The following is a 15419-nucleotide window of genomic DNA, read 5'->3' as shown; positions in this document are numbered from 1 at the left end:
AAACCCTAGACAAACAGCACCCCACAAAGCTTGGCATAGATAGATATTGTCTTTGCAAAATACAATACCAACTCTCAATCCAAGAACATACATTACACATATCTGTGCGTGCATTTCATTTCATCATTTAGAATCGACAATCTCGCAATAATCCAAAAAAAAAAGGTAAATCTCAAAGCTTCTCCGGCAACTTAAATCTCTGCGAGCCAAGAATGCGATGAGACGGGGCTTCGACGAATAGGGCAAGCCCACATTTGGCAGCATTGAAGCCTTCCCAAAGAGAAAAATTGAGGGTCCCCGCGAGAGTTTTCCTGGCGGATATGTCTTTGACGGAGCAGAGCTTGTCGAGGCGTCGGACGATGTAGTCGTTGGCGAGGACGCGGCCCTTGTTGACGCCCTCGTAGCAGTCGGTGACCATGCCGGACTCGTAGAGAGCAACCATGACATTCACACCTTCATGATCCACCTTTGATCGCAGAGCCCCTGTTAGTGTCACTTGCAATGTCTCCAGTGTTGGCTTCTCGAAACTCGCCTGAAGTTGTTAATTCATTGCATCATCACCATGACTTAACACTAAACCATATTCAAATACATAAACCCTCCGTCCTCCATTAATTGACACCAATTTACTTTTTCATCTATCCCCGATTAATTGACACCTTACTTTTTAAGTACCGTACTACTTTTGGTAAGAACCCTACATTCCATGACTAATTCAATTCACTCACATTTTTATAAATGTACTACTTTCGTCCCATAATAAGATTCACATTTTACTATTTCGGTCTGTCCCACAATAAGAGTCACATTTCAATTTTAACAAAAATGGTAAGTAGGTTTCACACTCTACCAACTTATTTCACTCACATTTTATTATACAACTAATATAAATAAGTGGGACTCATAGGCCACTAACTTATATTCAACTCTATTTTATTTACATTTCTTAAAATATATGCCCACACCATGTCACTCATATTAACTTCAACTCAATTTTATTTACATTTCTTAAAATATGTGCCCACACCATGTCACTCATATTTTGGGACGAAGTAGCAATATAAGTAAGATTCACATCTCACTAACTTTTTCCACTCGCTTTCCAATATATTTCTTAAAATATGTGCCAAATTAAACGTGTCAATTAGTGAGAGACGAGGGAATATTAAAATGACAAATTTCTAGATTTAGGGCACAATTAATATCCTCTAATATACAATTAATGAAACACCTTCTGATAATGAAGATTAGTGATCAAATGTCAATCCAAAATTAGTGAAATGGACGGAATACCTAAATTGAAGTGGAAGAGTGTAGTTTGATGCTTGATACTATTTGATCTTAATCATAATTAATAGAGTAATTCATATCAATAGAGCAAGGTTGACAATAACAATGGGATTCTTGAGAGGTAGAATTGACTGCGATTGAATTGAATTTCAAACCTGGAAGGTTGGAGCAGGGAATCTTGGGGCAGAGGCGATGCAGGAGAGCATAGCCTCCTCATCATTGGCGATACACTGCGCGTGACCCTGAACAACGATTTGGGGGGTGAACATCGTGTCGAGGTGAAGGGACTCCACGTAGGCCTTTTGGCGCACGGTCCATTGGCTCGATCCGAAGGGATCCTTCCACCCCATATAATCCCAAATGTCGACGTGATACGCCAGCAGAATCAGCGGCGCCTCCACCGCGAAGTCGCCCCGCCCCAGCCGCGAGAACAGCAGCTCCGCCTCCGGCGAGCTCGCGCACCCCTGCGACGAGAAAAGCTCCACCAGCACCGCACCGCCTCTGCGCTGCTCCTCCGCCGCCACGTCCACCGTCGCCGCCTTCTCGCTGTCGCGATCGTGATCGGATCGGCGCCGGAAACAGCTCAGGAGACGGGGCGCCATTGTGTATAATGTCGTCCCCGATCGAAACCAATTTTTTTTTTTTTTTTTTTTTTAGGGATTGGTGTTTTGGGTTTTGGGGGAAACTGAAGGGAAGGGAAAGAGTCGTAGGAATATGGAGGTGGAGATGAACGAGAAATAGAGAGGTGGCGAGACAAATGTGGGGATTACGGCTAGCCGTATTTAAATTTAATTACTTTTGTTAGCTATAAACATTGCTATAATTTCAAATGTCGTTAAATTTTGATAATATTTTTATTTTTATTAATGCATATTGTATTAATTTAGTGAGGGTGATAGTAATTATTGAAAAAATATGTTACGAATGAAATATTTGCATTTAATATGGATTGTGGAAATATTCGATTCTTAGGTGAAATTTATTCGGATTGATCATCAAAGTAATTATGGATAAATTCTGTTGATGTGCTGGACCTGGTATGGTCGATTGTGATCAATTTTGTTTTAATTTATTTAGAAAAATTAGTGTATCACGATTAGTTGATGGTGGAAGTGGGTGACACGTTAATAGTTTGAAAAGGGAAGGTGGGTGGTGTGACAGTGGAATCTTAACCATATGCTATTAATCATATAAATCTCACCACCTTCACCATACTACCCAGAACTTTTATACTTTTATTTAAAACATCTGTTCGTTTACCAGTACACCTTTCATCCATCATTTATAATATCATTCTCACTCAACACGAGTTTTAAAAAATTATTTAACTTTATTAAAAAAAATAAAAATAAGTTAATTAAATATAAATTCTATTTTTATATATTAATTTTATAATAAAATATAAATGTAATAAGTTAATGGAATGACGGTATCCATTTACCTAAAATAAAAATTAAAAAAAAATGAGACTTTAAATCGAGAGCATCCAAAAATAGCAAAATGAGATATTTTTTCATGAACGAAGAGAGTATTTATTTTATCAATAGATGCTATTTTTGAACAAAATTCCTAACATTAAAGCAGTTGGTCTCAGAATTTAGCTACAAACTCATTTTTCAACTGTCATGTTAGTTTTTTTAGATTCTAACCCCAAAAGTTACAATGCAGTTTTACTCAAATTCAGCCTCATCTTTTAACATACTCCATTCGTCCCATAATAAGGGTCACATTTAATCATTTCGATATGTCCATAATAAGAGTCACATAAAATCATTCGTGAAAGCAATTGCAATATGAATTAATTTTTTTTTTAAAGATAATAGACTCATTTTGCAGGTGTTTTGGTTGCTCAAGGAAAAAGAAAAAAAAAGGACAAAGATTAAAGTTTAAAAAAAAAGCGACTAAAATAGCATTGAACGAAGCAAGCGGACCACTGGGTTCATCACACGAACTTATTGAACCACTCAAAGTCTCAAATGGCACCGAATCACCGATCGACCAGAACTGAACTAGTGGATCATTGGATTTGGCTCTGCCAACTCAGCAAACTATGAGAAATCAAGAATATGTCCAAAACCAAGTAAGCGATTCGCTAGGCATGTCGTATCCTACAGAGCAAAGCCAAAGGACCAATGGGTTTGACACTGCAAACTCAATTGACCACTAAATGGGTGAGATTTTATGCCCAAAAAAAAAATGCAAATTCAAGCTAAAATTCACTCAATCTCTCAATTATAAAAAGACTCCCAAGATCATTATTAGAGATTTAGAGACACTAAACTTTAGAGAGAAAAACTAAAGAAAATCAAGGATTCCACGACAAGAGCACGAGCAACCAAGGTTGACCATTTTCAATCTTCCACCGAGAAATTTGTCCACTCTATGGTATCTTAATATATTAAATTCTCGTTACTGGCCGCCAACGTATTTACGATGAGCAAAAATCATTCTCGGCACATGCTGAAATATACTCGAAAGTATTCATCTCCCCATTGTGGTTGCTCGAAAAAATAATCTCGAATGAGCCTAATTTGGGCGGCTTCTTTCTGTCCACGATGGATGTAGCGGCGACTTCTTTATGCAAGAGGAGGAGCAGTAAGGTTCTCAACTTCTCGTAATACCCTTTACTATGTTGCTCCGCTAAAACAATCAACCGAGCTATTTACTCAGCGTCAATCACACTTGAATTGAGAATGGAAATTAAAGAGAAAATTGAGTGTGAGAATTTTTTTGATGTAAAAAATTATGTGATGAATAAGGTATATATGAATGATTTTGGAATAAATTAGACGATAAAATAAATGAAACATACAAAAAGAAAAAATCGGTAATCATATTTGAGTGAAGACACTTGAAACGCGTCTCGCCGTCTTCCCCGCATCCTGTCTCGGCGGGACAAGACATGTATTTTTTTCTCCTCGACCGTTGCAGATGCTCAAAAGTTTGCCACATTTATGAATTAGGAATTATTATGCGAGATGGCAATGAATAAACAAACTCCTATTTCAATAAATAAATTTCGGATAGAGAGGATATGATGCCAAGATACATGAAATCCTTAATGGGCATGCGATTGGCTGGGTTTTCCACTTGAACTCCCACCAGCCACATTTTTTCACATACAATCTTCACCACTCATCTCTCCACACACTCTCTCTCTTTACATAAAAGCAACCTCCAACTTCAGCTCCAAGCACAGACAAAAATAATCTCAAATAAATGGCATCAATGGCTAGCTCCACTACCCTTGTGAAAGCAACCCCATTCTTGGGCCAAACCAAAAATGCCAATCCTCTTAGAGATGCTGTCTCAATGGGCAATGCCAAATACACCATGGTAATAATCACAACAATGTTATTATAATAAACTTATGCATTTGCTTTGTTGCTAATGATGATATGATTGTGTCCAACAGGGTAATGACTTGTGGTACGGACCGGACCGTGTCAAGTACTTGGGACCCTTCTCAGCTCAGACTCCTTCCTACCTCAACGGAGAATTCCCCGGTGACTACGGATGGGACACTGCCGGTTTGTCTGCCGATCCCGAGGCCTTCGTCAAGAACAGGGCGCTTGAGGTAGTCTTTACCCATCACACTATCTTTACTTACTTCTTTGTTTCCTAAAAACAGAAATTCTTCCCTTTTTTGGTCCATTTTCTAAAAATAGTAACTTTCCATTTTAGAAAATGGGCTCCTCAATGCAGTAACACTAATTCCACTACTTTTTCTATTCTTCTCTCTTACTTTACTAATTTAGAATTAAAACCTGTATCGTTTCCAAAGTTAATCTTGAGAAACCCATGCTATAGGTTATTCATGGAAGATGGGCCATGCTTGGAGCTCTAGGATGCATCACACCGGAGGTTCTTCAAAGATGGGTGAGTGTGAAGTTCAAGGAGCCAGTGTGGTTCAAGGCCGGTGCACAAATCTTCTCCGAGGGCGGGCTAGACTATTTAGGCAACCCGAATCTGGTCCATGCTCAGAGCATTCTGGCAATTCTTGGGTTCCAGGTTGTACTCATGGGACTCGTGGAGGGATTCAGAATCAACGGCCTTGACGGGGTTGGAGAGGGCAACGACCTCTACCCCGGTGGCCAGTACTTCGACCCGCTCGGCCTGGCCGACGACCCAGTCACCTTTGCCGAGCTGAAGGTCAAGGAGATCAAGAACGGAAGGCTAGCCATGTTCTCCATGTTCGGATTCTTCGTGCAAGCTATCGTCACAGGAAAAGGACCTCTCGAGAACCTTCTGGATCATCTCGACAACCCTGTTGCTAACAATGCTTGGGTCTACGCCACCAAATTTGTCCCAGGATCATAATCAAGCATATAATGTATAGATATAATGTGTTGTACATTAATATGTATTTGAGTGCATTAATGTTTAGTTCTATTCCATTATTTCAACATAAGGAGAAAGTAAACATTAATTAAATTGCTAATACTATACAAGAATAGAAGAGAGAGAGATTTAGACTTACAATGCATCAACAAAATTGGATATATACAGATGCATGGGTGCTTCATCTCTTACTTTTCCTCCCCCACCATTTCATTCTGTGTTTCTCTGCTTCGATTCTCCCCAGCTTGTACACTTTCGCCTTTGCTTCCTTCAACCTCGCCTTGTAGTCCTTCTTCCACGCTTCGAACCTGTCTCTCAGCCTCCGGAATTCCTCTATCGCGTGTATAGGCGACTGGTCTGACTTGACCTCCACAACTGCATCATTGAATGCACGGCTTCTCTCCTCGAACTCTTGGGTGAGATGGCTCACAGGGTTCAGGCTTGCGTTCGTGTCTCGAGAAGGCAACTCATCGACGCCATTGTTGGCGCGTCTGACTGGGGAGCTACCACCCGGCGTGTGAGTTCTAGATGTGTCCTCGGATTCATAAAATTGAGGCGACTGCGCTTCATCGAGCCTTCTTGCTGGCTTTGTAGCATTTTCAGCAATAAGACTCTTCTTGGCTGCAGCCAAGCTCATCTGCCAAGAAATAGTGCAGGCTTATCAATTTCTATTGATTGATATAAAAGGGGAATCATTCAAAAACTCATTTATATACTTAATATGGCCCCAAAATAAACAGGCCCTGAATACTAAATTCAACCTTCATTTCCCGTTGCTTCATTGGACTAATAGTTTTTCCGTTTGAACGAAACGAATATTATGTCAACCAATCTACGTGTAAATAACTTGCTAAACAAACTCACTTGTAGAGATGTTATTTGCTTTTGCCACATCTCCTCCATGGATTTCATCTTGGATTCATATTCGGACCATCGCGCTTCATATTGCACCACCTGCTCTCTTAAAGCCATATTTTCTGTTTCCTTCTGTCCAACTGTCGCTTCTGCCACCAACACACGCTTCCGTAGCTCTTCAACATATGACTGTTTAGAGTTCCGGAGGTGATTAAATTGTTTACGGGCCAACCATCCACGAATTACTGCACAAGCCAATTAACTGTATTAGGAGGGCACCAGATTGTAACGCATCAGCTATTCCTAAAACAGAAGTTTACCAGACTGTATTCGTGCAATTGCCATAAACTGCTCCTCTGATCCCCCACGGATAACCTGCTTTTGGGACCCGAGTAACGCACCATACTCCTTTCTAGCAATTTCACCGCGAATATCTGCATACATTTGATCATCACCAAGGGTACAAGTGAGATGATGATTCAATAAATGGAACTAGCAGTAGGTGCTGGCCTTACATGATTGCAATGTCACTACTTCTTCCTTGAGTTTACGGAAATCCTGGCAAGCGTGGTGCCCACTGAAACACTTCTGCACCTCAAGAGTACCTTGGATAACTTGTTTTCTAACATCTTCCAAGACATCAATCTGTTGTTCCACCACCACAGCAGAATATCAGGAAATTTAATACAAAATGATGATCAGGTTCCGGAAGCAATGCACAGAAATGCTGCGTTGTCGATGTAATACTGAAGACAAACAGCCAATGAAGTGCAACAGATACTAAAAGCACAGACAAAATCACCTGACTTTTTCGAAAGTATAACTTTGTATAACCAACTTGGTACATCTCTGGCACGATCCCAAACTTCTGCAGAATGGCAATTGACAAACTCAACGGATCTTGACAATCCTTAGGTTCCCCGAGTAGGGACACATACCTGAAATTCACACCAGCATGTCTTCAAAACACTACACAGTAATCACAGAGTGAATGGAAATTAAGATTCGATGCTTCACCTTCGTATAAACTCTTGATGACTAATCCGCACCGGATATCCAGACTTTGAAATCCTGACAACTTGCCGAATCCCACAGCTACGAAGCTGCTCCAGGGCAATGTCTTTTTCAAATGCACCAGGAATCTGCTTGTTATTTGGTCTTATGCAACGAATAAAATGTTGTTTTGTGCTGTCTAGATGTTGTATTAATTTGAACAGCTGCCCCTGCAGTACAGTGCAAAAGTAACAATAAATTTAGCAGAGCATATATGGTGAGAAGTACATGTTTCTAATTAGTACAAATATAAGAGATCATATTAAACTGAAAACCACTGTTTTAATAAAAGGCAAAACATCATGCTTTGATAGAATACCATCAATTTCTCCTATTTTATTTCCTTTTTTCATAATGTGTCAGGATTATGATGAGATTGCTAGAAGACTGAAAGAAAGAACAAGCCTTATCACCTTGAATTTAGTGGCAACACTTTGCTTCTTACACACTGACATCCCTGACTGTGTCGATGCACTGCTCAGGTTCTTGGATTGCTTAAGTAGAGCAGCAAAAAATTGAGGAAGTCGTCCAGTGCAGGATGAGAGTAGCTCAATAATTTCAGAATGTATAGGATCCCGATTCTTTTCCAAGAATTTTCCCGTCTCGTAAAGAACCTATGGTACAAAGCTCACATCAATATAATTAAGCAAGAATAAACTTTATTTAACATAAATGTTAACAATTTCTATATTCAGAATCAAGTGGCATGTGTAACAGATCAGCAAGAGTTTTCCATCACTATGACAAGGATTATCTATCACAAGTCACAAAGACACCCACACTATGGTCTCAAACAATTGTACATAACTAGCACAACTAGCATGTACGGATCAATAAATGTTCCGAAACGATACAAAAAGTCAGAATCAAATGGTAAAAATTGATAGTTTCTATCATACATGAACACTATTTGTAGTTCCAAATCTACTAGTAATTGATTACTAACATAGTAAGATCGATGATGGACAGGTACTACCGCAGAACAACAACAGTCAAAGTCTAAATCTACTTGAGGTTCACTTGCTCTAGCTAAATTATTGGCTGTGTACAGACATTCCTCAAAAGTACAATGACAAGTAAACTAACCTCCCCGGCATGATGCCGAATGCTGAATGTTCCACCTCTTTCTCCTTTAAACCAACGGTTAGTACTGAAGTGATGCTTAAGTTTAGCGGCAAATGTTAAATCGGTAGCTTTGGGAAGATTTGATAATTCATCCAATATAGATATGAATCCAATAGGTGTCTGTTCAAGCAACAATAAACAGAACTACGCCAATCAAAATGTTGCATTGAAAAGGAAAACCTGTACAACAATAAGAACGCTGAGTACCTTCTCAAAAAGATCCACACAATCTTGGTTGTCTTCAAAATCTACCCTTTTCCAGTCAATTCCATCTAACTCATACTCCTGTAAGTGTAAATATGTTTCACCAGCACCATTAACAAAATTGCAATCAAAACAGTCAGCAATAAGTTGATTTATCACTCAGATAATTAAGGCAGAAGAATTCACTTATAAATTCACAAATTGTAATCCTTGCAGGCTCTATTTTGTGAAGTAAAGACAGAAGAAAATAAATGTATGAAGTACTTTTATGTATGATGCTTACTTCTTGCTCAAGTTTGAAGAGATGTTGATTGAAATGGTGCTGGAGCCGCTCGTCAGCATAATTGATGCAAAACTGTTCAAAGCTATTCTTCTGGTGCAAAAAAGCAATCAAAGACTCCAAGTAAGATTACTTAAAGTGGGTTAGTAAAAACACATTATTTAAAGTGGTACATATTGCACCATAATATATGTTGAGGAAAATATCAACCATTGCATACCTTAAGTGACTCAAATCCATACATATCAAGAATGCTTATTGAACGCCCCATATTATCTTTCCCCGTGGAAAGTGACAAGTTCATCTGCTCCACAAGCCAGTCGAACAAGCTCACATAAATAAACATTGCTAATGCATCTCTTGTGTCAATTGCCTAAATATGAGGGAAAATCAACATATCATAAGAGTGATGGTTTTGCAATCAAATCATCATGTAAATTATGCAAGTAACTATTGATCTTCAAAATTATGAACCTGTTCAAGTGTCAAAGATTTGGTGACCTCATCCTTTCCAGCTCGTACTCTCCGGGTTGACATTGTAAGTATCAAGTCTTGCTCACTACAGCCCATCAAGGCAGCAGCATTTGTAACAGCTGTAGATAGGGAAATTAATTCAGATTGTTAAGTCAAAAGATAATCATAAACCTTATCTTGATGTTGTAGAATGTCTTTTGCATCTAGGTGCACCCCTAGCTTTTTACTCCCTACATATATTGGAAAATATATAACAAAAACCGAAGTTTTGAAAAGATGATGACTAATAAAAGAGGATTAGGAAAATGAATTAGAACATGCAGATACCTTCATCAGAAACAACCTCAATGTGCTTTTGATTGTCAGTTACAAGAAATGATATGTTTCCAAGCCACAAAACTGCAGCAATCATCTCGAAGGCATGTTCCTGGTCTTCTTTACATATTCTGATAGAATCTAAGGCTCCCTAAGGAGAGAAAACATATGCCGGAATTAATAAATTATGCTCAGATAAGGAATATACTGAATAGATTAGAAAGTTCTAAGGCAACAATGTTAGACAAAAAACAAATGGGAGTAGCTAATCAATATACAGCACATATGCAAGCAAGACCAGTCATTTACCATAAGATGATGAAACTTCTGTGCATCATCAATGTTGGGAATCTGCAAACAGTCACTCTGATTGAGATATTTGTATTCAGAAGCACTTCTTAACCTCAGCCTACCTGAAAAAATAACCATGGCTTCCGGTCATAATATTTCCAGAAAACTTATAAATGTGTTCTAGGCAATAAATGAATTTTTTATTCAGGAAAAAGTGCAATGAGTTGTGCATCACCAAGTCCAAAAATATTTGTACTTTTCTCATAGGAGAAAAAGTAACAGACAAAGGTCTAAAACTGAAGTTTGGGGAAAATCTGAGTACGAACCTCGGAGACCAGAAGGCACACCAGAGCAGAGCTGATAAAAAATGTGATAGGACCGCTCTCCTTCGGACAACTGAACAACTCTTGACTGGTCCAACCAACATGGAATAATGTCAATTCCAGTCCATTGTAAATATGCAGACTAGGGAACAAACTCAATGATTTGATAAGCATACTGACCTTTTCAAGGAGGACTGTTCAGAATCGAAGAATTTGACATTGGGCATGCGCAAAATAGCAAAGCCACATCAGAAAAATATGACTAAGAATAGACAAAAATAATATCTTTTCAACGTTCAACTCGATCATTAAAAGCATGCTTACAGGTCTGTATTTTAGCACCACATATTGTCCCAGCAGCATTGAAGTTTATTTCAATTAATTTTCCCTGCACGGATATGGGATGTTACCAAACAAGGTTTTCCTACATTGATTGCAAAACACTAGCACATGAACCCTTTCAAGTACTAGTAAGAAAGAAATTCAGAGAGAACTCACAAATCGGCTGGAGTTGTTGTTCCTGGCTGTTTTGGCATTACCAAAAGCCTCCAGTATACAGCTTGTTTGCACGACTTTAGATTCTATTCCAGCACCACCTCCACCAAGAGCTGCCAAATACTGCATTGCAATCTTAGCCGTCTCAGTCTTTCCAGAGCCACTTTCTCCACTATAAAGTTAATCAAACAAAAACTATTAGAAACAAAGCTACAGCATGGAGCAAGCAAAGGAAGAAGATCGTTACAAAAACTGCAGCTAACCTGATAACTATAGACTGATTTACTTCATCTGCAAATATAAAAAAGTTAGCAAAACGGAAAGTGAACATTAGCAACTTGCCAAACCAATGTTAACAAGGCAAGTATTTTTCTCGAGTATTTAAGGTTTTATATAGCACCTGCTATCATTGCATTGTATGCTGCATCAGCAATAGCATAAACATGAGGACTGTCCAAAAGCTTCTTTCTGTAAGCAGTAACTATATCATCCCCATATAGCTGGACATTTTTAAACGGATTGACCGATAGTAATACAGGGCCTGCCTTACTCTACGTAAAGCAAAGACAAGAAAATTGTTTAGGTTCGAGGCAATCTTTATAAACAAATAAAACGAAAAGGATTTCAAATAGAGAATTACATATATATTATCTTGTGAATATCTACACTGAAGATTGTGGAGAACAGAAGGCTCGTTCAAATAACTTAGTTGTGCAAGATCATCAACTTCGTCAAGTATTAGCGGATTGGCTGGTAGAAGGTCTTGTGTGGGAACTGTCACAGCCTATAGTGATAAAGCAATGAGTGAAAAATTCAACAAAAGCAGTGAAGAGATGAAAGAGCAAATGAACTAACACTTCCGTCCGTTAGCAGAACCAAAGCTTTCTCCCCCAGGTTTGATTTTATCTGACCGGATTCCCAGCGGTCATCATGTCGCCGACACCAAACACGAAGCTTCTAAAATCATACATCACCACTAACAATGAGTAGCTGAGAGGAAAATTCTAGTTGTAAACTGAAAAATGCTGAGCATTTGGGCAAGATAAAAATGCCAAATCTTACCAAATTATGCCATGAAAGTAGTCACCAGCAAGCATCAAGATGAAATTCAAGCATGCCAACACAATTGTAAAAAAAAATAAGTCTAAGAATATAATCAAAACATCTGCTTATTTGTTGCATCATATAAAACCCAAAGTCTTCAATTTCCTTTTGCATTAAAGAATATCAGCAACCAGAAACAAATTGGATCAAAATCGTCTACCTTATTGATGGGACGCCCTTTGGCATCATCCGAGACAGATCCCGGTGCCACGTGTCCATTGCATTTCTCCCCATCTTCCACTTCCATTTCTTCTTTACTCGTAGGCAACGGCCTCTTGGCCGACGGAAGGCGAGCACGAGACGTCGGCTTTGGCCTGGGAGGCAGCGGCGGCGGCAAGTCCCTGGGCGTCTGGGTCTCTTCTTCTCGGCGGAGAGAGTCCAGCATTTCCTCCAATGAGCTCCGCGCTGTCGATAAAGACAGCATTTTTCCTCGTCTCACTCACAAAAACCGAGATTGCATTGCTCTAAAAAACTCAGAAGTCATGAAACCACCAAATCAAAGTCGAAAAGGCAGTCTGCAACCGACAAGCTTCCCGCATAAAACACACTCACAATCTGTTGTTTCCGTGAAAGCGAAGTCTAATGAAGATGCTTCCAATTTGTTCAAGACCGAGAAACCGACTTGTAATTATCTGAAATTTGATTAGATTTAAGGATTGCCTGACCGTTGAAGTTTGGTCCTGTAAGAATAAAATGAGTTTGAAATTTAAATTTACTTACAAAATAAAATAATTGTCACAAATCGTAAACTGTTAGTGGATGGGGCCCACAATGTTTCCTACACAGCACGCGCCACTGTTTGGATGACGATTTACACATTTCAGGGTTTGGTTTTTAGTTATTTGTTGGAGTCTATCTATAAATAATTTATTTGATCATTACCCCAAAATTCAATAATTGACTTTTTTGTATTTCGCATATTTAGGTTTGGAGGGACGTTATAATATTTTCAAATTTCGAATTTATACATGCGCTCTCAACATTATTAAATATTGTTGTCTACTTTAAATTTTAGTACTCCTTGTTTACACTTTTTTTTTTCTCATGGCATAATTTCACGTGATTGATACCCTAAAAATTTGTGGACTTCATCATGAATTTGACAAGTTTAGTACTAGTATTCATTTATTTATTTATTGATTGATGGATATTTATAATATTCATTATATTTAATAATGGATATAATGAACCTTTTTATTAAAAGCATCATTTATGTACATTAATTTATTGGCCGAACTATAAGTATTAAGGTGTTCACGGTTCACCTACCCATGACAATTGCTCCGATAAAATATTATTCCTAAAAATCATGCCTATATTAACATAGAGAGACAATTTCTTGAATTAATGTGGAAATAAAAATGTGAAGGACTTCGGATACGACAACCTTTCTATAGAGAGGCTAAAAATTAGTTAAGGTATATGCCCACTCTTTTCTTCTCTCTTATTTTTATAGCACCATGTTTTTAAAGAGAAAAAAAAAATTAGCAAAGTTAATTTCCAAATTTGATTTTTTAAAATGGCTAGTGCACAAGCACAAATGATAGAATTCCATGCGACAAGCGCAATCATTGTATTGTATTGAATATAACTTTATAGGTGATTCACAAATACTACTAAGATTTGGTTCAGTCCTATCATATTCAAACAACATTCCTAATGTGCAAGCATTTCTTAGTTTATATCAAGAGTATTTCGAGTATTTTTGTCTACACTCTGAAAATGATATTGTACTACAAGACTATAGCAAATGATTTTCTTTTTGTTTACTAAGTGCTAGTATCATATACTCCAATATGCCATGACAACATATTATGTGGAAGATGGTAAATACTTTTCGGACAAGATTACGACACACTGTAACACAAAATATCATCATAATTTTTTTTTTGGACAAAATACCATCACAATATTCAATTAACATTGCCATTTGTTATAAATTATGTGAATTAATAAGTTTTTGCTTCATTTTTAGTTCGCTACTCAAAAACAAAAATCTATGACTAAAGTTTGTCGACTACTTTCAATTATTATCACTTTTCGTCCACTATCTTTTTGACAATCATTCATCTTTTCATAAAAAGAAAAATAAAAAAAGGAAATTAACATTAATTAAATATGGATAACGTCAATAAACCTCTATTTTTAATACTAATACTTTCCAAGGCAAAGTTTGACTTAATATTGAATAAAGTAGTATTTCTCTATCCGCCATTAAGAGTTCCAGTCAATTTTGGACACTCGTTTTAACAAAATAATGATAAATAGTTAAAGTGGAGAAATGGTAAAGTAAGAGAGGGAATAACTTAAATAAGACTTTTTTCTTAATATTATTCCCTCTCTTACTTTACCATTTCTCCACTTCAATTATTTATTAATATTTTTACAAAACGAGTGCGCAAAAGTAACCGAGACTCCTAATAACGAATGGAGGGAGTACTATTGTACTAGTATTCTAGGTCGAGTTATTGTGCATGTACTAGACAATCGCCGCGCATATGTCGAAATATTTAGAGGGAACTATAAATACAGACCATGTTTGTTGTCATTATCCTATAAGGGAATGTAATTTAATTTCCATAATTTGAGAATCATAGTAATTTTTTTTTCTTTTTCAAACTTTTAGACTTTTACATATTTAAATATTTGATTTCTACATTATTCTTTTTCTTGTTTTACTATTTTTTTATTTTAACTATTTATAATAATTTTTATAAACTGAGTGCAGAAAAGTCAACAGGACACCTAATGTGGGACGGAGAGAGTATTTTTTATACAACTTTTATTAGTACTCCTATTATTTATTTATTTTTAATGTAATTTAAATTTATAAATCATGCTTAATTATAATTATAATAATAATAATAATAATAATAATAATAATAATTATTATTATTATTATTATTATTATTATTATTATTATTATTATTATTATTATTATTATTATTACTACTACTACTACTACTTATAACTACTAATTTACTAACACAATTATAATATTATTTAAATAATAAATCATATAATATTAAATAATTATTTGAGTATTTATTTATAATTAATAAATAAAATAAATTTAAAATTATAAATTATATTCAATTATGATACCATTAAATAACTAATTATAATACTAATAGTATGTTATTATTATATTATGTTATTATGATATTATAAATTATACTAACATGTTAAAAAAATCTTAATCTAATTATTTAAATTAGGCTTATGATAAAAAAATATAACAATGAGTTATTATCATTATATTTTTAATT

At 36.7% G+C, this 15419-nt stretch overlaps 3 protein-coding genes across 7 annotated transcripts; 1 reads left to right on the top strand and 2 right to left on the bottom strand.

Annotated features, from left to right (window-relative positions):
• Nucleotides 1-6: 6 nt before the first annotated feature.
• Nucleotides 7-2064, bottom strand: LOC125194357 (uncharacterized). The gene is made up of 2 exons (XM_048092532.2): nt 1446-2064; nt 7-532 (listed from the first exon to the last, which is right to left on the bottom strand). Exons 1-2 carry the CDS (start codon nt 1890-1892, stop codon nt 173-175), a joined length of 807 nt encoding a protein of 268 aa, XP_047948489.1. The 5' UTR covers nt 1893-2064; the 3' UTR covers nt 7-172.
• A 1111-nt stretch (nt 2065-3175) lies between these two features.
• LOC125196970 (myosin-2-like) lies at nt 3176-12823 on the bottom strand. Of its 5 annotated transcripts, none has more exons than XR_016128936.1 (24): nt 12311-12823; nt 11902-12003; nt 11687-11830; nt 11447-11597; nt 11310-11337; nt 11050-11218; nt 10876-10939; nt 10732-10745; nt 10555-10639; nt 10247-10350; nt 9950-10088; nt 9623-9741; nt 9369-9521; nt 9152-9241; nt 8872-8949; nt 8626-8784; nt 7953-8153; nt 7504-7709; nt 7289-7424; nt 7002-7131; nt 6807-6920; nt 6496-6731; nt 4103-6268; nt 3176-3971 (listed from the first exon to the last, which is right to left on the bottom strand). XR_016128936.1 is itself a non-coding variant. In XM_048095643.2 (23 exons), the coding sequence occupies exons 1-23, from the start codon at nt 12572-12574 to the stop codon at nt 5813-5815; spliced, it is 3342 nt and encodes a 1113-aa protein (XP_047951600.1). In that variant the 5' UTR covers nt 12575-12823; the 3' UTR covers nt 3176-5812. The 5 variants fall into 5 exon arrangements, 2 of the variants coding, with proteins under 2 accessions (XP_047951600.1, XP_047951601.1); XR_016128937.1 differs by having other exon boundaries at nt 3176-3948; XR_016128935.1 differs by having other exon boundaries at nt 3176-3930.
• On the top strand, nt 4489-5682 carry LOC125196972 (chlorophyll a-b binding protein 13, chloroplastic-like). The gene is made up of 3 exons (XM_048095648.2): nt 4489-4626; nt 4706-4867; nt 5101-5682. Exons 1-3 carry the CDS (start codon nt 4510-4512, stop codon nt 5608-5610), a joined length of 789 nt encoding a protein of 262 aa, XP_047951605.1. The 5' UTR covers nt 4489-4509; the 3' UTR covers nt 5611-5682.
• Nucleotides 12824-15419: the final 2596 nt, after the last annotated feature.

This window comes from Salvia hispanica, chromosome 4 (genome assembly GCF_029641045.1).
Source record: "Salvia hispanica isolate PSC_SH4W2 chromosome 4, Shi_PSC_v1, whole genome shotgun sequence".
Classification (NCBI taxonomy): Eukaryota; Viridiplantae; Streptophyta; class Magnoliopsida; order Lamiales; family Lamiaceae; genus Salvia; species Salvia hispanica.
The sequence above is the reverse complement of the archived record's forward strand: the minus strand, read 5'-3'. Positions and strand labels throughout refer to the sequence as shown.

Bases quoted from the DNA above. Each gene is read 5' to 3' on its own strand.
- LOC125194357 (XM_048092532.2), bottom strand. From the start codon at position 1,892: ATGGCGCCCCGTCTCCTGAGCTGTTTCCGGCGCCGATCCGATCACGAT. The intron at 533-1,445 runs GTTTGAAATTCA...TAACAACTTCAG, and splicing joins TCCCTGCTCCAACCTTCCAG to GCGAGTTTCGAGAAGCCAAC.
- LOC125196972 (XM_048095648.2), top strand. From the start codon at position 4,510: ATGGCATCAATGGCTAGCTCCACTACCCTTGTGAAAGCAACCCCATTC. The intron at 4,627-4,705 runs GTAATAATCACA...TGTGTCCAACAG, and splicing joins GCAATGCCAAATACACCATG to GGTAATGACTTGTGGTACGG. The intron at 4,868-5,100 runs GTAGTCTTTACC...CCCATGCTATAG, and splicing joins TCAAGAACAGGGCGCTTGAG to GTTATTCATGGAAGATGGGC.
- LOC125196970 (XM_048095643.2), bottom strand. From the start codon at position 12,574: ATGCTGTCTTTATCGACAGCGCGGAGCTCATTGGAGGAAATGCTGGAC. The intron at 11,598-11,686 runs GTAATTCTCTAT...TGCTTTACGTAG, and splicing joins ATTCACAAGATAATATATAT to AGTAAGGCAGGCCCTGTATT. The intron at 6,732-6,806 runs GTAAACTTCTGT...TGGCTTGTGCAG, and splicing joins AATTGCACGAATACAGTCTG to TAATTCGTGGATGGTTGGCC.